The sequence below is a fragment of the Octopus sinensis genome, linkage group LG5 (assembly GCF_006345805.1).
Source record: "Octopus sinensis linkage group LG5, ASM634580v1, whole genome shotgun sequence".
In the NCBI taxonomy this organism is placed as follows: domain Eukaryota; kingdom Metazoa; phylum Mollusca; class Cephalopoda; order Octopoda; family Octopodidae; genus Octopus; species Octopus sinensis.
In genome coordinates this window covers 44,841,708-44,868,436 of record NC_043001.1, presented here as the reverse complement: position 1 = coordinate 44,868,436, position 26,729 = coordinate 44,841,708, and the positions used below count along the sequence as shown (strand labels likewise).

The window sequence follows — 26,729 nt, the reverse complement described above, 5'->3', positions numbered from 1 at the left end:
TATCTCCTCTCTTTCTCTCATTGTCTCTCCTTTTCCAACAGGGGAAGCAGCCATATATACTTCTTCTACTGCAAGATACCTGATTCTGTCCCCTCTGTTATACTCTATCTTCTCATCACCTGATACAAAACCACCCTGCTCAGTATTAGTCTACCTTCCCAACTTCCACTGAGGTGGGGCTCTTGCAAGTTACTTGGTGGTCTTGCTGGTGCTAGTGTTATATAAAAGCACCTAGTACACTCCAAAAATTGGTTGGCATTAGGAAGGGCATCCAGTCACAGAAACCATGCCAAAACAGACTGTAGTACTTGGTGCAGTCTTTTAGTTTACAAGCTCCTGCCAAACCATCCAACTTATGCTTGCATGGAAAGCAGACATTACATGATGATGATGAATTGACTCTAGAGAAATATAAAGTAAAAGTCAACCCCAATAGAATTTGAACTTGGAAAGTAGAGAAGTTGAAAGTAAATATGTCAAGACAATGCTTAGTCAGTTGCTCTACCATTACTAACTCTCCACCACATTTTGTTTTCCTCACATTGACTATAAATTTTGGAACCAGAACAAGATTTGTAGGGAAGTGGGTCTAAGCAATTTAACTTCCTTTTGTACCCATGAGGTACAAAATGTGTTGTTAACTTGGTAGGTTTAGAAATCAGAGCATACAAGGACAAAATACAGTAAGTTATAAATTTGGTCTGGTGGCCTGCTGTTTTAGACTCTTTGCTACTTGTATGTATGTATGCATGCATGCATTTGTGTGTGTGTGTGTATTTGTATAACTGTATGTAAGTATGTATATATATGTATGCATGCTTGTAAGCAAGCAAGCAAACATACCAGCAAGAAAATTGTAGATAAACCAATGTCAAACAAAATATCTAATATTTATTCTACCCTAGTTGCAGAGCCGCCTCCTTGTCACTTGCAACCTATAAACAAAATATATACAATAAAATAGAAAAATAACCTTAATTTAATCAAGTAACATATGTGCCTACAAAAATACCATATACAGTTCCACAGTGGAAGTAGTTAAGAAATATGTTAATTCTGTACAAGAATTGCTAATGTACACAATTCCATCTGAAATTACAGGCTTTTAGTTGCACAATGTATTCATTCTTTTGCAACAAGAGAACACCTACACAGTTGCTTATTCTGCCAGAAATAGCAGTCAAATCTCTAATATATTAATAACACATATTAATAGCCTGTTAGTTTTGTCACAATAAATAAATAAATAAAAAGGCCAAGCAATAAAAAAGGTATACAAACTTCCATTTAGTTATCTAGAGATAGCAACTTCTCTCTCTCTCTCTCTTTCTCTCTCACTGTCTCCCTCTCTTTCAAAACACTCTGTGCTGCCATTTAAAGGTTCACATTAGATAATGTAGTCCTAGATACACAATGCATGAAAAAAGACAGGATTGTCATGGATGGAATGATTTTGATCATAGGTCTGCTTCATCAGAGCTGGCCTGGAACTAAACAACTTTCAATAATCAGATAAAAAAATTCATTTAGATCAAAACTTTTCAAATATTTGCTCACTTTCAGCAGTCTGTCTCTCTTTCTCTCCCCCCTCTCTCTCTCTCTCTGTCTTGCTCTGTCTGTCTCTCTTTCTCTCTCCTGCAATCAAAATCTATAGCCTAGAGAGGAAGCATGTACACATCAAGGGACACAACCTCTTCCCTTTATCCATTTCTTGATGTTACTCAACTACATCATTCATAGTCTTCTCTTTAAATGGTGAGTTAAAAGTAGGATATCATGACTCCTTAAAAGTTTATGGCACTTCCTCTCTTCCCATCAATCTTAGGGGACCTGAAAAATGCTCAGGGCCACAATGCTCATCCTCCTCTAGAAGGTATACTCATTAATTACTGGGCTGAAATTCCATTTTGTATGAATGCACATAGGCAAAACTGCTGTTGATGTGATTTTTGACAAAATTATGTTACATTTGTCCATAGTTAAAAAAAAAAAATCAGGACCCATAGTAGAAATGCTTTCAAACTTATTACAGGCATATCTGCAATAACAAAGTGATTTTGCTCGAGGTCAAATCAATGACCCGTATGTATGTAAGGGTAGATGCATGCATGTGTATGCATTGAAGAAGGCAAGCCACAGGAGTTGATTACAAAACGACTATGATCAATGTCAAGAAGAATATTGAGTGACGCCTAGTAAATAGTTGGTCTAGCAAGTAGCACCTCATCTCAGTGAGGTGGGGCTGGTGGCAGAATCGTTAGCATGTCGGGCGAAATGCTTAGCGGTATTTCAGCTGCTGTTACGTTGTGAGTTCAAATTCCGCCGAGGTCGACTTTGCCTTTCATCCTTTCGGGGTCGATAAATTAAGTACCAGTTACGCACTGGGGTCGATGTAATCGACTTAATCCGTTTGTCTGTCTTAGCTTGTCCCCTCTGTGTTTAGCCCCTTGTGGGTAGTAAAGAAATAGGTAGTAATAATGCTGGTGAGGAACAACCCAAAACAGCTCAAAGAATCTCCTGATGATCCCACAATCCTGCTAGTGTCCAATATGCAGAGCTTTCAACTTGTAGCGCTTGTATCCTCGATTTACTTGCTGAAAGAAGCCTGTGTTATGCGTGTGTATGGTTTTTTCTTCACCATTGCTTGACAAACGGTGCTGGTTTGTTTTCATCCCTGTAACTTATCAGTTTGGCAAAAGAGACCAAGAGAATAAGTACTGGGGTTGATTTGTTCGATTAAACCCTTCAAGGTGATGCCCTAAAGTGGCCAAGGACTAAAACAAAAAGAAGATAAAAGATACGGATTTACTAGCAAAATTTTCATGTTGGATTACTAACACAATTCTCTACGTTTTGAAAATTTTGTGCTTCTTTTTATGAAATTGATCTGGTAAACCTGATTACAAAGACAAGTACACACACACACATGTAGTTTCTCTAACATAGAAAACAATTTATTATACACATTCATACATATGTGTTTCTCTCATGAACACACATTCAAATACTCATATATATATGTATGTATACGAAGGCACTGTTATCCTTATAAAGCACTCACACATGTACGCGAGGGCTTTTCTAATAAACGCATATGCACATATGTACAACCGTATTTATTATTTTTATATATGTGCAAACATGCACACTCACGTGTGTCTTCTGACATACATACACTCTCATATATACACATTCTGACACCTTAACTCTGATATCTCTGTGCACAGGCATACATAAAATGGATATTTTTTTATCACGTACGCGCATACACTTACATGCATATACTGATGTGTGTGTGTGTGCGCGCAAGGGTGGATTTCAGTTACACGTACACACAAGCAGAAGACAGGAGTGTAATGATAGCAGTTGTGGTGGTGGATTATTGTCAGAATACTGTGTGTGTAGTTCTGGGAAAGGAAAGAAGAGAAAAAGAAGTAAAAACCCTCTCCAAAAAAAACTTCAATTCGGCTTCTGTTATAAGAATGAGACGGAAACTTAAGCTCCACTCCCTTTCTCTGCCTGCCAACTTCCTTCCTCTGCCCTACATTCTACACAGAAAAAGGAACAGAGACATTAGGGCGAGTTTCGGCGAGTTTCCTGTTCGTGTTTGAGTTAATCCATACACATACAGAGGCATATCTGAACATATATAAGCATATATCACGCACACATAGCCATGTGAAAATGACAGTGCGACAAAACTCGCATGCACACATAAGCTACATATATACACAAGCGCAACAGAGTACACATGCATACACACAAGTCACCCAACACTCTTTCATCTCTCTTTCCCCTTTTATTCTGCTTTTTACTTCCCTCTCTCTTTTCCATATATTAATTTTTTTTCTCCTTCTCTCTCTCTCCCATGTTCTATCTCTATTTCGACCCGTCAGTCTTTGATTTTGTTTCTCTTTCTTATTGTCTTTTCTTTTTGTTCACCCCAACCCCGTTTTAACTCCTTGTCACTCATCATCGTGCCTACTTTATTTATCCGTGTGGCTTTTCCTTTTTCACAATCTATTTCTCCTCCAATATATCTCTATCTATCCCTCTTTCTCTTCCTTATATTAATATCTATCTCCCTTTCACCTTTCTCTTTATCGCTGTTTCTGAAAGAGAATTAAATTCCTCCTCTTTCTCTATTTTTCGCTTCCTGTCTTTGTTTTCTTATCACTCTATTTCATATTTCTCTCTTATTCTATTTCTTTCTCTTTTTAAAAAAATAATGTTTTTCTCTCTTTTCCCTTCTCTGTTCATCTCTGTCTCAAGCGATCTTGGTTTTATTTCTTCTTTCTCTCCTATTTTATGTACCTTCATATTTTGATTTGTCTTTATTTCTCATTTTCCATTTTCTCTCTCTTCCCCTTTTAAGAGTTTTTGATTTTTTTTCTCCTTTTCTCCTATGTAATCTCTGTTAATTATCTAGGTTTACTTTCTGTGGTAGTCCACCGTCTTTTTATGTTGCTTAACCTCAGGTCCATCTGATCGATCTGACCTATGATCAAAGGCATTCCTGCCTTGATCACTTCATTTTTGTATACTTTGATCTACATTGTTTAAAATGTATCTCCTTATTAAAGACGAGAGATTTGAAGGAGACTTAGCTGCCATTCTAAGCAGGTCGAGCGAGCGCACACAGGACTCGTTGGCTCACGTCTTTGTATGTTTCTCTCTATCTTTCGTCCGCTAACAAATCGTATGGCAATGATGGACTTCGATCTCTTTAATGCTGCAGATTTAGGGGATCACCTGGAAATTGTACACTAATGAGGGAGCCTCTACGTGGTCGTCCGCCCTGCTTCAAATAACAGCCGGATCTTTCTCAGAACACAACTTACTGTTTTAAGAAAGACACAGAACCAGTGTAGCCTTGTATACAAAAAGACAGGATAGTAATGATTGGTATGCCTTCCGATCAAATACATACGTGCATACATACATATATACATACATAAATACATACATACATACATACATACATACATACATACATACATACATACATACATACATACATACATACGTACGTATAGGTGCTTATTAATTAGAATTATGTAACTCTTAATAAAAGAAGGCAATTATTGAAATTGAGTATACGAGTATATATATAACGGCGAAATAAAATCAAGAATATATCCTTTGTCTTTTGTATATATATAGATATGTAGGACTCGTTCCCATGTCATTACTTCAAAACAAAGACCGGCACAAGAAAAAATTCACGGACGGAAAGAGAGAAGAAAGAAAGAGGAAATGAGTGATTACAATTAATAAATAAATCAGAAAGGAAATGCTGAAGAATCCGCGATAAAAAATAGTACTGTATCGAACCGAATACTAAGCGATGATATAATGAACGAAATGAATTAAATGTACTTTTAAGATTTAATTCATGATGAAAATTTTCCATTTAAGAAAATATGAAAAATATAAAATAATTATAATAATGATAACAAATGAAGATCAAGGAAACACATTAAGGTAGTGGTAGTGGCGGCGACAGGTTCTCGTCTGCTCCTGCTTCTCTTACTAATACTCCTATACTAACTACTCCTTCCCCCCGACTTATTTTCCTTGAGATTCTGATTCATTTCCTTCCTGCCTTATGTGCGTATGACTACATCGATGTTGATAGTCAGAAAAGAGCGGAAGTTTTGGTTGTGATTCGGCAGGAACTCTGGTAAGTAAGCATTTGCTTTCACTTTCTAGAAGTGCGCACTGTGTCCGGCTAAACTTTTTCTATATTTAACCGCAGCTTTCTTGACATATTTTCATCTCATATTTTTAATAATTTCTCTCATTAAAACCAAGCTTTCCCTTTAAAACCATCATGGCTACTATCAAACCATCTCATTCTTGGAAATTTTCATTGTTCTCGATCGAAATTGTCAAACGTCGACTATTTTTCGCAATACTTTCTCTCTATTTCCGTTTGGCCTCTCTAAATCTCCCCTCTCTGTTCAGATATCTTCCTCTCTCGCTCTCTTTCTGTCTGTTTATGTTTCCTGTTTATTTACATTTTAGCCATGTGAACATTTCATGGAATACATCGCCAATGGAACCAGTGTTCCATTTTTCACGTCTACACACACACACACACACCACACACACACATTTATGTTCAAGTTGCAGTTATTTGGTTTTTTATTTTATTTTCATTTCATTCTCACAGTTTTTCTCTTCATCAAGTCTAATACATGTAAAATACTTTTTTGCTTCTTGGAGTCTTGGAATCATTTTTTTTTGGTTCCGTGTTTGCTTCTTCTTAAATTATGAATATTTAATAAAGGAAATCAAAAATTATAAAAATAGAAAAATAAAGCTGAAATTACATGTATGCATGTATGTATGTATACGCTGCATTTTTTTTTTTGTGTGTGAAAGAGGATATTTTGAATTTTTTATATAGCAAAGAAAATTTTTTTAATAATTTCAACAACGTATATAATTCTGGTGGAGATGTATATAAGAATCTCTCTCTCTCTCTCTCTCTCTCTCTCTCTCTCTCTCTCTCTCTCTCTCTCTCTCTCTCTCTCTCTCTCTCTCTCTCTCTCTTCATCGGACTATTAATATTTCTAATATTTGATGAATGAAATGGAGGAAATTCCACTTGAATTTTCGGAAGGGTTCCGATAAAGATATTTTCTTTAGCCCCCGATAAAAGTTAGCTGAAAGTCACGAACACCGAATGACATGTTTTACATCTTGTTTCCTCTCTACTGTGTCACCGCTTCGGTATTTCATATACCAGTAATGTACTGCTCATTAAATTTATTATACTTGATGATTTCACTATGAACAATTGGCCCTTTAAAAAGAAAAAAAAAATGGAAGAAACAACTTTTCGTCAAGCCGAGGGATTCTTAGATAGTTGCTCAACATGCTTGAAACAGTAATCAAATCTGTTTTTAAAAATGTGGTGGACACATTCGCTGATGCAGACCAAGATACATACAGTAAGTGTAATCTTTGACCATAGGTGCGTTCGGTCAGGTCCGACAGTAGACTAAACAGCAGGCATTTTTCTTTTGCTTCGCAAAAATATCATTTATGCACATACATACCCCCACAACCAGTCCTACCTCTCTCACCAGCGCGCACGCACGCACGCACACATACACACACACACACACATACACACACACATACACACACACACAAGCCCGCCCACCTCTGCTCACTTGTTATGAAAGTCTTTACTACATGTCGACCACATCGAGCGAGAAAAGTGTAGTAAAAGTGCACACACACTCACACACACATACATACATACATAATACATATATCACACACACACACATACATACTCACACACACACATACATACATACTCACACACACACATACATACATACATACATATATACATACATACATACAAACAAGCAAACATACAAACTACAGCAAACATTTTACATTGCAAGCTGAACATTTATCACTAATAATGAATTTACGAATTTTACTATGCACTAACACACACACACACACACGTCACTGTGAACATGTTATCTTACAAGCAGACTTTTGATATTAGCAATGAATTTTGTTCTATGTATTATTGTATAGATGCTGAGAGAGGTGTAAAGGAACAAACAACAGTAATAAACTAAGAATATTTCCTTCATTTCCTGTTCCTTTTATATTATTGAAGGTGGTAAGATATTTTCAAAAAATTGGTGATACATATGTATGGGTATTTATACATGTGTGTGTTGAAATCACGTGATGGTTGTAAACGAGCATCACTGTCATACCAGCGATGTTTATTTCCAGTCTACCATGGAAAGCATATCTGTCCATGGAATATATTACCTAACTTGGAAACAGGTGAGAGTTGGTAACAGAAATGGTATCCGGCCACTGAAAATCTACCTCACTAAAGTGGATGTTAAGTAACGATGATGATGATGATGGTTACACACACACACGCGCACGCAACACACACACATACACACACACACACACACACACACACACACACAGAGGCGGTGTGCTTGTGAAATCGTTAGCACGTGGGACAAGATGCTTAGCGATATTTCTTATGCTTCTATACTTTCTGACTTCAAATCCCGCCGAGGTCAGCTTTGTCTTTCATCTCTTGGAACCGATAACATAAAGTACCAGTCAAGTGCTAGGGTCGATTTAGTTGCCCTCCCCTCAAAATTGTTCACTTTGAGCCCCGTTGAGGGGACATATGATCTCAGCCATTTATACACCATGGAAACCGAATAACCAGCCTTGTGATCCTAAGCTCAGGCGTGGCTGTGTAATAAGAAGCTAGCTTCCTATTCACATGGTTCCGGGTTCAGTCCCACTGCGTGGTAACTTGGACAAGTGTCTTCTACTATAGTTTTGGGCCAACCAAAGTATTATGAGTGGAAACTGAAAGAAACCTGTCGAATATATGTATATGTGTGTGTATCTTTGTGTTTGTCCACTACCGCTGAACAACCGGTGTTGGTATGTTTACGTCCCCGTAACGTAGCAGTTCGGTAAAAGAACGATAGAATAAGTACCAGGCTTTAAAAAAATCCTGGGTTCAATTTGTTCAACTAAAACCCTTTAAGGTGGTGCCCCAACATGACCGCAGTCAAATGACTTAAGCAAGGAAAAGCTATATATAAACCCAGCGACGCCTGCTGGGTTTGGCAAACTCTGCAATGATAAAGGGCAAATACCCTGAAACATGTCTGCAGATGCCTGACCAGCAAGGGGAAGCGGCTGACCTCCCTTGTTCGAAGATTGTAATGGACACAGATTCGTGTGTCATATAGCTAGCTAGAGGCGATGGCCTCTTGGAGCTAATCAACGGCAGCTTTAGTCTTATATTTATGGACTGCCATATTAGCAAGGCGATAACTGTTAATTTATATATATATATATATATATATATATATATATATATATATATATATATATAATATTATTGGTGAATTGAAGAAATGGAGCTGAACGCAGATTGAACAGAAATCGTTTTATTTCATTCTACACGTGTTTCGAAAGGCACAATTTACCAAAATCCGATTGAATAATGGGACCATATTGTGTCTTTCTCTTCAGGAAGAAATAGGAAATCCGTTGGAAAAAACAAAAACAGAACAGAGGCGGAGCAAAAGAAATCGAACTAGGCTCCTAGGAGCCCATGGCGAAACTGTTTATCAGTGTATGTTGAGAACCGGTGGCTGAAGAATTTAACGGGTCAGGCATCGGTCAATCATGTGGGTGAGGGTGTGTAGATGTTCTTTGTGACCGAGAATAAAGTTCTGACTATTTAAGGAATATTGGATGTTTTATAAGGGGCGAGAAAAAATCTACTTAGAGACGTGTGTGTGTATACTGTTCTATATATGTGTGTGCTGGCGTAGGGGTAGAAAACATTTTTTGTGCGTGCGTTTGATCGTTCGGCTGTCAGTGGCTACTGCAGTGAGAACCGTTGGGTGGCAGAAAAAAAATATATATATTATGTTTTATGTGTGTGTGTGTTCATCTAAGCCTGCCTTGTCAAGGAAAACCCCCCGTTGTGAAAAAACCAAGCCCCGTTTATCTTACAGGAGTAATTCCCCTTGCAGTGGTTAATGGTAGATATCTTAAAGGCTATTTCAGAATTTGTTACCAAGGGCTATGGGTGCCGGTATTATTTATAAACGCTATTTAAAAGCCAGATAAGTGTAACGCCGCCAATGGGGGCATCGAAAAGCCGACTGTAAAAGCCCGTTTACCATCCGGCCTCTGGCAAACAAAATATGGAAGAGTTCGGAGACACAAAGGTTGCACTGCCTTCTGCCCCTATCAAATGAGAGGGCCACCGACAAAATTGACCATTCCAGCCTGTAGCTTAAGTTCGTATCCTTCAGTCGCCATATTAGCTTACTGAGTCCCGTGGTCTGGCGCTTGTTCATGTCCCGAAAAGTTGCGTAATGGTTGGAGACTCGCAAAGACAATCTTGAGGATGAGGCCCCTACATAAGTGAAGACATGTGAGTCCGTGTAAACCTTGCATTGGTAGACGGCGTTTTTGATCTTGGAGTTCGCCGACGTGAATCTTATTCTGCTAGGATTAGTTTCTGAAATTAGAACTGCGTTCCTGTCACTATATTCGTTCCGAGACCTGCGGCCGCTTACTACTCTATTTTCCACTACGTCACTATTAACTATAGGAATAACCCCTGATTCTCCACTATCTATCAGAGTGCTGTCATTGCTAGTGCCCGTGGTGCTGCTATTGCGGGAAATGATGCTGGGGATGCTATTGGGGCTCTCTACCCTACTCCCATTGTTACCGTCAACTACAACACCCCTATTTATAACTATACCCCTAGTGGGTACTCCCTGGCTGAGATTATGTGTCACTGTACTGGCTCTCATATCATTATTACTACTATAATTATTCCTACTGAGCATTAAACCGGGAGCGGAAGAGGCTGTGCCTCCGGAAAAAGGTGATAGGGTCTTAGTAAGTAGCCTATTATTATGGGAGGCGATTATCTGGGCGAGGTTTTTAGTGTTGGAGAAAGCTATCCTAACTTTATGCGAGTTAACCGTGGAGTAATATTTGGAATTTCTGGGGAAGTTATTGGCGATGGCTTGTCTAAACATGAGGGGGAGGTTAGTTCTAATCTGCTTACCAAAGGGGATTACAAACCATATATGCTTATTCCTATCAGTGTGATGGGTCGGGACGCCAGCTCTCGCATTCGGGTGGGTGATTCTCGGATGAATAACGGGTCTTGGGTTAGTGTAAGACCTCCCGGACCGATAATTATCCTTGTTCGCTAAATTAAATGCGGGAGCGACTACCCCGGCATCCGCCGCGCTCCCGTCCTTACTTAAATTGTTAATGTTATTATATACGGCCCTATCCTGATGACCGAATGATGGCATCGGAAGGGCCGGATCAATATAAATACCTTCTGCCTATAACCGGCCTTGGATAGTGCGGCGTTATAAAATTCCGCTTTCTGCATAAAAATATCGGCACTGGCGGACAAGCCAGACAATCTTAGAGAGATGTTTTTAACCAAATTGTCTGTTACGGTTTTGGCATGATTTGAGAAGACACTGACATACTTCAAATTAGTGGAAGGCTTATGGTAAGGGCAGTATGAGTCGCTATTAAGGTTAAGTGTAACGTCTAGGAAATTAGCCTTGGTGAGTTCATTATCAAAAACTATACTCATGCCCATTCTATTAAAAAACCTAGCTAACCTGCTCTTAGTTTTCTGCACTATTCTGTTCGTGGTGTTTTGCAGGTAAAACAGACAATCGTCACGATACAGGCCGCCCGCGATCTCCGGGAATTGGTCGGACAATTCGTAGAGAATATATATTCCGACCAAATCGGCTATCTGCGCACTATCCGAACTACCCATAGGCACATCAAATTCATTGGGAGTATCTTTACGGATCCACAACTTATTATCAAACTTAATGAACGATTTCCTGGCAACTAAAATGATATCTATCTCTTCTCTGGTGAGGCCAGCCTTGTTGTGAGCATGCCAGAGGGCCTTATTTAGCACACTAGGGTTAATCGAGGGGTAGAAGCTGGCGATATCAAACTGAATGAACCTAGTACGGTTCTTATTGGGGATGGAAGAGAACCACTTCACTACCTGCGAGGAGTTGGCCCAGAGGCTGAGCTTCAGCTTGTTTACTAAACTAGGGATATATTTATCTAAAATGTACTTACTGATTATCCCGATATCAGATCTAGCAGGGCATATGAGTCTTAGCGCTGGGTTGGTGTGGAAGTTCGGTTTATGGTCCTTCACTATAAATCTGGGTTGCTTAGGGCTAAGCGGCTGAGTTCTCATTTGAATTCGGTGTTTAAATATTATTTCCTTAATTTCCAAGTTTACCTTCCTCAGGGTACTCCAATTGGTTTTTCTATAATTTTTCTTGATCTCTTTACCGAGTAAATCTAGGTACTGCTTAATGGGCAGCTTGTATGTGTTCCTGGTCTTGTCGGACTGGACCAGGACTCCGTCCGTTCTATTACTGTCCTTGGTAATTTTATCTAGGTATCTGAGGTGGGCATTTCTCCTGGGTGACTTCCTGAACTTGATCTTTCTAACTATGTCCCACAAGTCGTCCTCAAACTTCTTCAGTCTTGGGTTATATATATATATATATATACCGGAGTAAACATAAATGTGAAACAAGGTGGAAAAAAGAGTACCCAAATACCAGTGGTAGAGTAATATGCTTTATTTAAAGCTGCAGAAAATTCAACAAAAGCTGTTACTCTGAGTTTCTCGTTGCCGTTCATCGGACAGTTTTTGCTAGAAAAAACTGTCCGATGAACGGCAACGAGAAACTCAGAGTAACAGGTTTTGTTGAATTTTCTGCTGCTTTAAATAAAGTGTATATATATATATATATATATATATATATATATATATATATATAATATATATATATATACATACATATCACACCTTTACCTTCGAAAAGCGGAGTAGATGAAACAGAGGCGGCTGAAGAAGGGGAATTTTCCTGTGTTGCATATCTTGTACTCTATTTTTTCGTTGTTTAAGAAAAATGTCCATTTCCTTGGTTTTGTGTTTATGTTTTCTTTTCTCGTTGTGTTCGACGTTTTTTTTTTTTGGTGTCCTGTACCCATATATGCATGTATATATACATATAGATGTAGGTACGTACATATATGTATGTATATATGCATATGTTTTATTTATTAATTTGTTATTATGCGCAGGAGTGGCTGTGTGGTAAGTAGCTTGCTTACCAACCACAGTCTTGGGCAAGTGTCTTCTATTATAGCCTCGGGCCGACCAAAGCCTTGTGAGTGTATTTGGTAGACGGAAACTGAAAGAAGCCCGTTGTATATATGTATATATATATATATATGTGTGTGTGTGTATGTTTGTGTGTCTGTGTTTGTCCCCCTAGCATTGCTTGACAACCGATGCTGGTGTGTTTACGTCGCCGTCACTTAGCGGTTCGGCAAAAGAGACCGATAGAATAAGTACTGGGCTTACAAAGAATAAGTCCCGGGGTCGATTTGCTCGACTAAAGGCGGTGCTCCAGCATGGCCGCAGTCAAATGACTGAAACAAGTAAAAGAGAGTATATATAAACGTGTGTGTGTGTGCGCGCGAGCGCGTAGGCACTATGTAGCCAAATGGCTAAGAAGTTCGCTTTGCAGCCACGGATACCCTTGGTCGATTCCATACATATTGCTGAGCATCTTAAGCAGGTTTCTTTTTTTGTTTTTCTTTTAATAGCTTCAAATTCTTTACATGAGAAACCGACCAGGACGATTGAAAATTTCGTTAACGAACGTTCGCCAACTGACATGATTCAGTTGATTGAGCTGAGTCCTCATCGGATAAAACGCATCCACCACATTATATATGTGCGTTTGTATTCACACACACACACACACACACACAAGATTTAAGATCAGGCAGGTTGGCGATAGAAGGTAAACGGGAAAGAAAAGTTAGTTAAATACTTTGAAGTAAATTGGTGTGATACAAATCAATAACAGTACACAGTAAAACCCAGGAAGGTGATTATGCAAACATGTATACACCCATATTTCTCTCTCTCTCAAATATGTGTGTGTGTGTGTGTGTGTGTGTGTGTGTGTGTGTGTGTGTGTGGTGTGTGTGGAGGCGCAATGGCCCACTGGTTAGGTCAGCGGACTCGCGGTCGTAGGATCGCGATTTCGATTCCCAGATCGGGCGTTGTGAGTGTTTATTGAGCGAAAGGACCTAAAGCTCCACGAGGCTCTGGCAGGGGGTAGTGACGATCCCTGCTGTACTCTTTCGCCACAACTTTCTCTCACTCTTTCTTCTGTTGGCCTGCTCGCTTAGCGGGGTGGCGTAATTTGAAGGCTAAAACAATGCGAAGCGCATTGTGACCAGCGATGTGTAGCAACATCTGATAGCCTGGTCTGTCATGTGATCTATATATATGTACATACATACATGTGTGTGTGCATATGCATTCAACAAATCATGAAAAGGTCTGCGAGAAGACTCCTTCTCTTTCTCTTGTACAGCAAGGATATTTTAAAAAATCGTTTACATTCTTATTTAATCCACGGTGACTATTTATATTTAAATTTGGTCGTGGATATAACATCTCTATCTATCTATCTATCTATCTATCTATCTATCTATCTATCTATCCAACTATCTATCCACAAACATACATATATGCATACATACAAATATACATACATGCATACAAACGTTTCATTAACATAAAGTGATTATTAATTACATAATGTAAATTATGTGAAAATTTGACATTAACCCTTTTGTCTCCATATTTCTGTTGAGATGCTTTGTGTTTCTCTCAATTATTTAAAAAATAACAAAGAATTTAGTAAAATAACTTAGTTATCATTAAGCTAAAGTTAGGAACATTAATTGTGACTGAGGTTTGGTGGAAGATTTTCATTCAAAACTTATGAAAACAAGACATTTGTACTACAGAGCCAGAGGCGATTTCAGCCAGGCTGGTAACAAAAAGGTTAAGTTTTAATTACGTAATACACATTGTGTGACTAATAGTAACCCTGTGTTAATGAAATGTACGTAAGATGATCTTATAAGCAATCTCTCACGTTTTTGTTTTTCGTACTTCTACACGTACACTGAGAAACAACCAAACTCTGGATTCTTAAATGATAACGTGCGTGCGCGCGCACAATGTACATATGTGTGTGTTTATATATATATAGTATTATATATCCATCACGGCTGATCTTACCAATCGGTTTCTCGCAAGGAATTCAAAGGACAGTTAGGTAACAATCCAATTATATAACCTTACGCTCATCAGAGTTAGCCGATATGGAAGGGAATATGGCGACTGCTAAGGCGATTCGCGCACGTATGTGTCTGTGTATGTATACATATATATATATATATATATATATATATTATATATATATATATATATACATACTCACACATACATACGTACGTACATACATACAAACATGCATACATACATATGTGCGTGTGTGTTTGTATGTATGTATGTATGCATGCAGGACTGGCACTTTGGCAGTCACCCGGGGCGCCAGCAACCCTAAATCGGCCTTGTATGTATGTATGTAGAATCTCTGCTTTGTTCCAGTCGTTGCTCAACGGCCTTGCTGGGGCCCCGCCTTGAGAAGTTTAATTGAACAAATCAATCCCACTACTTATTTGTTTCATGCCTGGAACTTATTCTGTCCGTCTCTTTAGCTGATTCGCTAAGTTACATAAAGAAACCTATTCCAGTCGTCAAGTGGTTGGGGATACACACACACACCCATCCATCTAAACAAACAAACAAATAAACAAACATAGACATACACAACTTCTCACTTTTACCGCCTTTCCTAGACGTCTTTAACGCCATAGTTCTCGTCTTACAGTTCAAGGGGCATAAATGTAAAAGGAAATAGTGTTTATTTTGGAATAGTTTCCCCTTCCGGTAATATGACTTTGTTGCTCTTGTGTAGTTTATCAAAATCCGTCATGTATATACTCACGTATAAGCAATATGCTGTGTAGCATGTTACAGTTCACTTATTTGTAAATTATCGGTAAATAATGCCATCACATTTTATGAAAACGGCGGTACCTATTTAAGTATCGAATTGGAAACCTGAGTTACCTCCCCTATCTTTATCGCAAGAAAGTAGTTTCAAATTTTGCTACAAAGGCAACCATGTTGGGAGGAGGGGATAAGTTGATTACATCGACTCCAGTGATTCACTGGTACTTAACCCATTAAGTCCCACTTTCCTATAAATAGGACATTAAATGAGAACATTAAATAAGCTATACCACATTGTCTCAGATTTTTTTAAAAAATTTTTTATTTTAACCTATTTTCAATCATTTGTAAAAATTTGAAAGTAATATTCAGAAATTTAAGTACTCTGGGACTTAATGGGTTAATTTATCGACCCCCAAAAGGATGAAAGGCAATGTCGACCTGGACGGTATTTGAACTCAGATTTTAATGACGGGCGAAATACTGATAAGCATTTCACCCGGCGTGCTAACGATTCTGCCGGTTCGCCACCTTAGAAAATACTAAATAATGATTTTTTAATATTGTTCAACTACACGTCCTGATCAAAAGTGTTACAGCTCTGAGCATCCCGTCTCTTGATGGGGATGTCTGCGAGACATGATGTAATATTATTCCCTTAAAAAATAAAATGGCACAGTGTGATTCAAGGAAGATTTGGTTGCCAATTCTTAGGCCGCATCTTCCAATTTCTTCTTCTTCTTCTTTCTTCCCTTCTTTGTGAACTGTCTCTAAGGCAGCAAGCTAAGGCAGAAACAGCACGCCAGGCAAAATGCTTAGCAGTATTTCCTCAGCCGCTATGTTCTGAGTTCAAATTCCGCCGAGGTCAACTTTGTCTTTCATCCTTTCAGGGTCAATAAATTAAATACCAGGGGTCAATGGGATCGACTTACCCCATCCCCCAAAATTTCAGGCCTTGCGCCTGTAATAGAAAGGATTATTATTATTATTATTATTATTATTATTCAGTAGTATATTTTTTATAGCGTGCTTTCACTTCACTACTGAGCGAAGCTCTGTGTGCCTTGGATATGTGCTGTGATTTGTTGTGATGCTTTGATGGTTATTGTATGGAAAGTGTTCTGCGTAGGATGTGTGCAGTGCCTAGTAGTGCAATTTTCTGTATGTTATATGTGTTTGTAAGTCCTGGTGTTTTTGTTATGTATTTTTCTGAATATTTTTTTATCATGCCTAATGCACCTATTATGATAGGAATTGTTTCTGTTTTTAGATTCCACATTCTGGTTACCTCTATTTCCAGGTCTTTGTATTTTGAAAGTTTCTCCATTTCTTTTAGAGACACGTTGTCATCCGCTGGTATTGATACATCAATTACAAAAAATTTTTTTTCTTCATGATCTCTGACAACTATATCTGGTCTGTTGGATATTGGCATATCCCAGAGTATGGTTGCTTTCTCGTTTCCTGTGACCTTTTCTGGTGTGTGCCTATACCATCTTTTTTCTGTTGTTATTCCATAATGTTGGCATAGTTTCCAGTGTATATAGGTCCCAACTCTGTCGTGTCTGTGAATATATTCCTTCTTAGCCAGGACTGGGCAGCCAGAGATAATATGATTTATTGTTTCTTGTCCATCTCCACATATTTTGCAGTTACTTGTAATATTTCTTTTCATTACATGTTTTTGGTAATTTCTGGTGGGGAGGCTTTGGTCTTGTGCTGCAATTAAAAATCTTTCTGTCTCTGCTTTGAGTTTTGGGCTTCTCAACCATTGTTGGGATTTTTCTTTGTCTATTTCTTTTGCATTTAGTTTAGTCCAGTATTTGCCATGAAGGGGCTTTTCTTGCCATCGTTTTATCATGGTTCATTGCTGTTCTATTTTTAGTTTGGATTTCATTTGTTTTATTATTATTGTTTTATTATTATTATTATTATTATTATTATTATTATTATTATTATTACTATTATTATTTTTATTATGAAGGCAGTGAGCTGGTAGAATCGTTAGTATACCGGGCAAAATACTTAGTGGTATTTCGCCTGTTGATACATTGTGAGTTAAAATTCCACCTAGGTTGACTTTACCTTTCATCCTTTCCGGGTCAATAAATTAAGTACCAGTGAAACACTGGAGTCGATATAACTGACTAGTTCCCTCCCTAAAAATTTCAGGCCTTGTGCCTTTAGAAGAAAGAATTATTATTATTGAGGCGGAGAGCTGGCAGAATCGTTAGTACACCAGGCAAAATGCTTATCCACCTTTATGTTTTGAGTCCATATTCTAACTTTGACTTTTATCCTTTAGGGATTGATAAAATAAGTACCAGTTGGGCCCTGGGATCGATGTAATTGATTTACCCTCTCCCCGAAATTACTGGCCCTGTACCAAAACTTGAAACCATTATTATTTTTGCCTTACATTTCTAAGTATTTATAAGATGAGGATGATGATGATAATTTTAATTATAATAATCCTTTCTACTATAAGCACAAGGCCTGAATGTTTTATAGGAGACAGCTATAGGAGACCAGTACTCAACTGGTGTGTATTTTATCTAGCACAAAAGGATGAAAGGAAAAGTCGACCTTGGTAGCATTTGAACTCAGAATTTAAAAGAGTTAGAAAAAAATACTGCTAAGCTCAACAAGCTCATTTTATACAGAGCTCAGGTAAACTGCAGCAATAATTTCTAATATAGTCACAAGGCCATCAATTTGCAAGGAAGAACATAGTCGTTTAAATTAATGCTAATAGTTGACATGCACTAATCATCTAACAAAGAAAACTCAGCATGATTGTTCACTCATATTATTATTATTATTATTTTTACTATTCAGATAGCAAACTGGCAGAGTTGTTTGCTCATTTGAGAAAATTCTTAGTGGAATATCATTTGCCACTTAACATTCGAAGTTTAAATTCCACTGAGGCTTACTTTGCCTTTCATCCTTTTGGGTTTGATAAAATATGTACAATTTGAGCACTGGGGTCTTAAGTAATTGATTATTCCCCTTCCCCAAAATTGCTGGCCTTTTTACAAAATTTCTAGAAATTATCATTATTATTATTACGTTGGTGCATAATTATTGCGGCTTTTTTTCAATAAATTTTATTCAACAAAATATTTAAACAAAACGCCAAGCAGTAATTGAAGTAGATGGTGAATATGCTCCAGAATAATCATTTAAAGATGTTTTTGTTAAATGTTGTTATTGTTTTTGTTGAATAAAATTTATTGAAAAAAACGTCATAATAATTATACACCAACCTAATACTAATGGTGAGCTTAAAGAATTGTTAGCATATCAGACAAAATGCAAAATGCATTTTTTCTGGCTCATAACATTCTGACTTCAAATTCTGCAGAAGTCAACTTTGCCTTTCATCCTTTCAAGGTCAAGAAATCAAAGTACCAATCAAGTATAAGGTATCAATGTAATTCACTTATCTCTTCCTTAAAATTGTTGGCTTTGTGACAAAATTTGAGACCACCACTGCCGCTGCCACCATTATTAAGGTGGTGAGCTGACAGAACATTTACATGTCTGCTAATTACCTTGATTTCTAATAATAATATTGGTGATGATGATGATGCCGATGTTGACAACAATGCTAATGCTGACAAATTTCATTCATTACCTACTTATGTTTTCTTTTATTTATTTCAGATTATTTAAACAAACGTGTTGTGCACTTGAAGAAAAAAGATTCTGTAACAGATTTTTCTGTACATTACCTACCTTCCCCTGCCCTTCAGAAAATTTTAATCCAAAATAGCATTATGGATTCAGTCAGTCAAAATATTGCTGATTCCTCACTAACACCAAAGAATTTCAGCAGAAGCTTTAACCAAGATATGATCACTAGTCAGAACAGAAATGATCCTTGCAAGTTCTATGGTATATCATATACTGAAACTGCTTGTGCTGTATCTGCATATATTCCACCAGCATCACATCCTTTGATACCCTCACAGTCATTGGATAATAATGGAAGTTTAATGATATCAGTTACTTCACAGTCAGTACATACTGGAGTGCTGCCTGCATTACCGGATGCATCTTTACAACCTTCATCTAATTCAAAGGCAATAAATTCGAAAAAATTAGATCAGCCCAGGCCATACAACTGCCATTTTTGTTCAAAGAAATTTTCACAGTCCGGTCACTTAACAAAACATCTCCGAGTTCATACTGGTGAGAAACCTTATGAGTGCACTTTCTGCAAAAAGCGGTTTTCTCAGTCAAATAATCTTACTGCACATATGCGTACACATACTGCCGAGAAACCTTATGAATGCCCTTGTTGTGGACTTGCCTTTTCTCGATCTGACAACCTTGCAACCCATGTTAGGACACATACTGGTGAAAAATGTTTCCCTTGTACGATGTGTCCTAAATCTTTTTCTCACTCTGGTAACCTCACCGAACACATCAAAACACACACAGGAGAAAAACCATTTGAATGTGAATACTGCAACAAGAAATTTTCACAGTCAGGCCATCTTACCAAACACCTCAGGATTCACAAGGGAGAAAAACCCTATACATGTAACTTCTGCTCAAAAGCATTTTCCCAGTCAAATAACCTAACTGTACACTTGAGAATCCATACTGCAGAACGACCGTTTTTATGCAACTTTTGTTCAAGCACATTCCCACGTTCTGACTCTTTAAAGAGACATTTACGTGTGCATTCTGGAGAACGTATTTATGAATGTAATCATTGTGAGAAAACATTCTCTCATGCAGGGAATTTGAGTGAACACTTGAAGACACACACGGGGGAAAAGCCTTATGCATGTACACTTTGTGAGAAGAAATTTGTGCAGTCAGGACACTTAACAAAACATCTTAGAACACACACAGGGGAAAAACCATTTTCATGTTCAGTTTGTAAGAAATCCTTCATACAATCAGGACACCTATCAAAACACATGAAAATTCATCAAAAAGACAGTTTATATCTTGGTACATGTAGTAAGGATTCGAGTTCCACAGATCCCCCAGAAGCTCTAACAGAGCCTCCAACATCAGAGAGTGTGTGTGCAGAAACACAGCCCACAATATCGTTATAAAAAGAAATGCTGGCAAACTGAAAGAGATTCTATTTAATGTATTCAATATTTATGGCAATTAGTTGTGTAAGAAAGTCTGTTTAATTGCCTTTTATGCAATTACAACATTAAAAAAGCTAACCAGTTGAAAAATTATCTGGGTAATACTTGGTGTATGCATTACAAAAATCCCTACTCTCTCAGTTTTTTTGTTACTTTTGTTTATTTGTGTTGTATTTTGTTAGATAAACCTCACTTTTTTCTGGTTAAGAAGTATATATGACCCTATAGATAAAGTTGTATATTAGAAGTTAATGAATTATTTAAACTGATCATCATACAAAAGACACACTGTTTATTTTTTTGAAACCTTAGAATATATCAAAATATTTTGTTATTGTCCAATGAAAAAAAAAAGGTAAATATAAATTAAATCAACCAGCTCAGTCATAGTGTATGTGTGTACATATTTACTAAGAGTGCCCATACAAATTTACAGAAATGTGAAAATAAATTTAAAAAAGGTACCATATGACACACATAAAACCCATACCCTCTATTTATTGCCCTGATAGATTAACAAATTATGCTGCCAGCATTCCACTGTTTCTCAGTACAACAAGTTATACCATATGGTTAAATTACTTCCATTTTTTAGTGCATCTGTATTTGTTTATTAACATATATCACTTCTCATAAACTAATGTAAATCGATAAGATGTTCATTAGCTAATCTTTATATCTATTTCCTAGTTACATTATCCCAAAATGGAGACCATTTAGCCAATGTATACAACTCTCAAAACAAATACTTGATATATTCTACTTTTTAAAAATTAAATGGTTTATAGCTAATTTTCCATTCTTGTATGAACCAAATACTTTAGTTGTTGGAGCAACTGTTTTTATAGCCAGCTGAGGCTTTTCCCACTGTTGGCAACTTCAAATTTGAAGTGGGGAGTTTAGTCAAGTAATAGCTATAGCAAGATCTGAAATTTCAACTGTTTTTCATTTCTTTCAGTTTGATTGGTCTGGAGGAAAAGGTTGTGCCATCATCAATTTTAACATTTCTCTTAAGCAGTTGCAAGCTGATAGTTGTCAGCAGTCCTAAACCTTAACTGCACAGCAATTGTATTGTCTTGATAAATGGTACATAAATTATATAATGAGTTAAATCAAATGAAGATTATTCACTGAATGTATTCACATCAAATTATTTCTATTCTGTTTGTAACTTTCATGTCTCTGTTCTTGTTTGTATTTAATATTTACTAATGTATTTGTTGAAAAGAGTTTAAATAACCCTTTAATTTATGGATTGGAAATAATCTTATATAACGTATGTGTGTGTGTGTGTGTCTTTAAAATGTACGATGGGTGAAAATTTAAGGTGGACAATTACTGATTAAATGGTCATAAGCTCAGACCTTATTACCATAACTATTTCTTTTAGTGATTTTGGCTATGAAACATAATGTTACTGCTTTGCTAATGAACAGGTACCATACCTATTACACCTTTATTTGAGACCTACTTTATGTTAACCACTCGGAGCAACAACACTTCTTTCACTAAATTTCTCAAGAGCAAGAGCTTTTAAGAAATTTAGTGAAAGTAGTGTTGTCATTGATTCCAGTAAAGCTTTGTTCCTTATCTGGCAAATTTCCTACTGTCTGTGGGCTCCATCTATCTCTTATCTCTTGAATTGGTAACAACTTCCTGTCACATCATACCCACATAGTGTGTGCTGATGGAGCTCTCACAAACACAAATTCTATCAATACTGCAACTTTTTTATTTACACATTAATGACCTACTCTGCTATCACCTCTAACAAGGTCCTCTCCTTTGTTGATGATACAACCCTTCAATTTTCTCTAACCTTCCACACTCAAGCATCATTCATACATAACTTAGACACCTCATGCCAAATCTGCCCCAACACCATGAACAGAGATTTCAAAAACATCTTCTATTGGAGCCATGCCAATTTCATCTCCTTCATCAGCACAAAAACACTACTTACACTCATCAAGAAAACATTATTACAACAACCATCACATAAGGACCATCAAAGTCCCTACAAATGCTAGATGGAAGATCTCTTCTGCCAAACACACCTTTAACAACAAGACTGCATTATAAAGAATGGCTTTTCACTTCAGAGCCAGTACAATATTTATTTCTTCATTGCCCACCAGGGGCTAAACACAGAGGAGACAAACAAAGACAGACAAAGGGATTAAGTCGATTACATCGACTCCAGAACACAACTGGTACTTATTTAATTGATTCTGAAAGGATGAAAGGCAAAGTTAACCTTGGCGATATTTGAACTCAGAACGTAACAGCAGACGAAATAATGCTTAGCATTTTGCTTGATGTGTTAATGATTCTGCCAGCTCGCCACCTTTGAGCCAGTAAAATATTTCAACCTCCAACAACTACTGATTTTGTGAAAAGTTCAAGTGTGACTCACAATAATGCACTACACCCATATCTAGGATGATGCTACTACTACATATACAAACATCCTAGACTGCATATAAAAATGGTTACTTAATAATTAACATGAAATCATTTACTAACACACTCCAGTTTCTGACACAAATACTTGCTGTTTCCTCTGTGCTTACCTGCCACAACTACAATAGCATCTGCTCCTTGAAACTGACTGCTGTTGTGCCAACTAACCCTGATTCACACACACCTCATCTGCTCATCACCCATATTGCACTCTCCCTTTCTCACTTACCAGTGCACCCACTTCAACCACCTTAGAACCCCAGTCCACTGGAATTCTTTCTGTAAACATGTATTTTCTTGCAGCAATCAGTTTGCAATATTAACTGCATTGATGTCATTGACCTTGGAATGCAGACCACAGACATAGTCCCCACCAATAAGAAAAAAATTAAATGATTAGTTACTTGTAAAGCATCCTGCATTAAAATACAAATTTACAAAAACCATCCTACAGTAAAAATAAATAATGATTGTTACAAAATATTTGTTCAATGGTTTGTATTCATGACCATTTAATCAGGATTCCAAGAACTTAATTCCAGTCATTGTACCTACTCACCCAAAATATATGGTTTATTATTTGCTAGTCTCTTTAAATGGAAGACTTTGACACAAACTGTTTACCTTGCTGTGAATATTGTTGTTGTTGAGTGGCTCTAGTTCAGTTTCTAATTTTGGTACAGCATTCCAATTTGTGGTAGTGGACCAAGCATGATACTTGGTTTAACACCAGCAAATATTCTATGAATGTCTTCAGAAAAGTTTATTCTGGTATTATCTCTCCCTCACTGCACCCTTTTTCCTGTTGCTGTTCAGGATGAACATCGGTCGCATCAGCCTCACCAAATGTTAAAAGATCTGCAGTGAGTATGGGCACTGCTCTCCTTTTAACTAACTAATTTCGATTTTACTTTTTATTTATATTAACTGTTGAAATCTGGAAATGTGTTTGTTATGCACAACTCTGATTGTGTGCACACCTAGGATAAAAGGCATTTTAGTTATGACTATTTTTTTTTTTCAAAAGATGTAATAGGACTGTATTTCCTAAGATGGTCTTTTCAAACGGTAGGTTGTTATTTGTGGAAAATTCGCCTGCCATTTGTAACAGCTCTACGACCATGTAGATCAGGCATGAGTAGCATTTTTCGCGAACTGGATCACGTGGGAGATGGCTCATCATCATACGGACCATACTACTAAAGAATTTAAAAGTAATTTTTCGTTTTACATGCCGTTCAGAAAGTCCCACTGGTCGCTTGTTGGCCATAACTAATGTAACTGTCAAATCATCTGGAGTCAGTTAGAATTTCAGGGGAGATAACTTTTCAACTGCAACGTAACTAATTTGAAAAATGCTTTCCTAATTTCTCCGGAAAAAATTATCTTCTTTTTATTTTCAGCGTATTGACTAGACTGAAGCAAAGATGGAAAAAAAAAAATAATAATTGTTAAAACAACGAAATTATTATATGAGTAAGGTATAATTTTTTTAAAGTCAGTAATTAATAGAGTTAAATACGCAGAGAAAAGGAATAGAATGACAGAAGAAAGTCAAAGTTCATATAAATATTATAAAGTTATTAATATTTTAAGTCGCTTGATAAGTTATAACGTGACTTGTGCAAAATAATATACATATAATGGCATGACAGGTTTGGTGGGGTGGGATGGAAATCACCTTTATTCAACAACTTAAATAAAACAATAATAAAATAAATTATTACATTAAATCACACATCAAGGAAATTTTCAGGTATTTTTGCTTTTTTTTTATTATTAAATTTGCAAATATTTTTTAATGAAAGATTTGGTGAAACAAATTCCTATGTTTATTGAATTAGTAAAGTTATTTCCCCTGAAATATCTTTGGTCCAGAAATATCAAAGTGAACTCCAGCTTCCCCTCCCCCTTTCTTCTAAATTACATATGCATTTGGAGAAAATGGATAGCATGCATGATAATTATCAAAAGCGGTTAAGAGTTTATCACGGGTACCATGTTGCACCTGTGAGCAAACCATCTTAACTTCGAATGATCGCGTTCGCCTTATTTTAAGTGTATCTCTTGCATTATTCACTGCAAGAATTTCCTATTGTAGTTCTCTGTAGTGGTTTACCACAATTGTTTACTGTTGTAGTTCACTGATATGGTTCACCAATGTAGTATAATTGCAAAAAAATCGATGAGCGTTACATTTGTTTGCAATGTCGAAATTGAACTATAACAGTGACCCCCCCCCCCAAAAAAAAGAGGGGAAACAAGCAAACAAGCACTGTCTTTCTTCACAAGAATGGAAGTTTGGGATATAGAGATATAGTCATCAACTTGTCCCATCCCCATAAAACACAAACTCTGTACAAACCAGTGAACCAAGGTCTTGTATTCTCTCAGCCTTGTCTCCTTCAATGTGTTTCAAGGTAAGGAGAAAGTCGGGGTTCTGTTGAAATGAATATCATTGAATATGGATATTTGCTTAACCACTCATTATCACCAGTATCTGTCACTGTGTTTTTTTAAAAAAATGTTATTGTTTAGTTGTTTGTTGATAGACAGTACCCTGTGGGTTTTGCTAAGCCTCCCACAAGAATATTAAGGGCAGGTGTCCCAGTTTTTATGTTTTTTTTTTTTATTTTTGTTTGTCAGAACATGTAGAGTCAATAATTCAGTGACTCTGACTGCTGGAAATGGCAGATACATCTCCTTCAACTCAAACCCTACTGTTTTTGAAAATTAAAGAAGACATTAGTTAATATAATCTAGAAACAGTTATTGCTATATGAGACCCAGCAACAAATAAAGAATATAATAGATGCTGATATTGTGAGGAATGTAACATAAATCCATTTTCTTCTTCTTATCCTTAGTTTTCATTATATCCATAATATCATCATTAACACACGACTGAAACTTCCTGTTTACCATTTGTTGTTGCTTAATCCAAAGTCAGTCATGATTGAGCAGACCTATGATCAATGACATTCAGACTGTAATCATATTATCTTTTTTTTTTTTAAATATATAATATATCCAAGACTGCATTATCCTGGATACATAAGTCCTCTTCCCTTTTTAAATTGCTGAGATTGTTGAGTATGATTTACCAAAAATTTGGCTATTATTATAAAACAGATCATGCAACAGTATAGAGCTCCTCATGACTCGAGTTTGTTCATGAAAATGTGAGGGCTGTGAATACTGTGTGAATAAATTATCAGATAACCACTTGAGCGATAAGTAGTTGATATCTTGGTACTGCACTGTATCTGTTACCTTGATACTTGAATCTCAAATAACTCAATCCTTCTAACTATAGCGAGGTACTACAGGGATACAACTCCAGGCAGTAGCAACACTGTTGATTCAAGAGTTGATTCATTAGATAATCAGCCAACGAGTTGGCATATTGTATACTGAAAATGGTGCTATATTGTATCTTTGATTAAAACATTTCTTAACTCATTTAGTCCACCTAACTGCAGCTAGATAGATACTTAAGGTAGAAAACAACTCACATTTGTAAGCAATAGCAACACTATAAATTTAACAAGTGTTTCATTAGATTATAGTGCCATAGTATTCCAAACACTGGTTCATATAACCACCAATGAATACATAAAAAG

General features: G+C 36.9%; 1 protein-coding gene and 1 long non-coding RNA gene across 4 annotated transcripts; both read left to right on the top strand.

Annotated features, from left to right (window-relative positions):
* Positions 1-955: 955 nt before the first annotated feature.
* Positions 956-3,110, top strand: LOC118763654. The gene is made up of 2 exons (XR_004999421.1): positions 956-2,245; positions 2,469-3,110. It is a non-coding gene; the product is annotated as an uncharacterized LOC118763654 (long non-coding RNA).
* Positions 3,111-4,992: 1,882 nt separating this feature from the next.
* Positions 4,993-22,878, top strand: LOC115212027 (zinc finger protein OZF-like). 3 transcript variants are annotated; one of them, XM_029780826.2, is made up of 2 exons: positions 4,993-5,683; positions 19,193-22,878. In XM_029780826.2, exon 2 carries the CDS (start codon positions 19,306-19,308, stop codon positions 20,599-20,601), a length of 1,296 nt encoding a protein of 431 aa, XP_029636686.1. In that variant the 5' UTR covers positions 4,993-5,683; positions 19,193-19,305; the 3' UTR covers positions 20,602-22,878. The 3 variants fall into 3 exon arrangements, with proteins under 3 accessions (XP_029636686.1, XP_029636685.1, XP_036359273.1); XM_029780825.2 differs by lacking the exon at positions 4,993-5,683 and adding an exon at positions 6,547-6,959; XM_036503380.1 differs by lacking the exon at positions 4,993-5,683 and adding an exon at positions 13,465-13,532.
* Positions 22,879-26,729: the final 3,851 nt, after the last annotated feature.

What these genes read in the sequence shown, in the direction of transcription:
- LOC115212027 (XM_029780825.2), top strand. Translation starts at nt 6,884, where the DNA reads ATGCTTGAAACAGTAATCAAATCTGTTTTTAAAAATGTGGTGGACACA. An exon ending in TGCAGACCAAGATACATACA is followed by an intron (nt 6,960 to 19,192) that starts GTAAGTGTAATC and finishes TATTTATTTCAG; the next exon opens with ATTATTTAAACAAACGTGTT.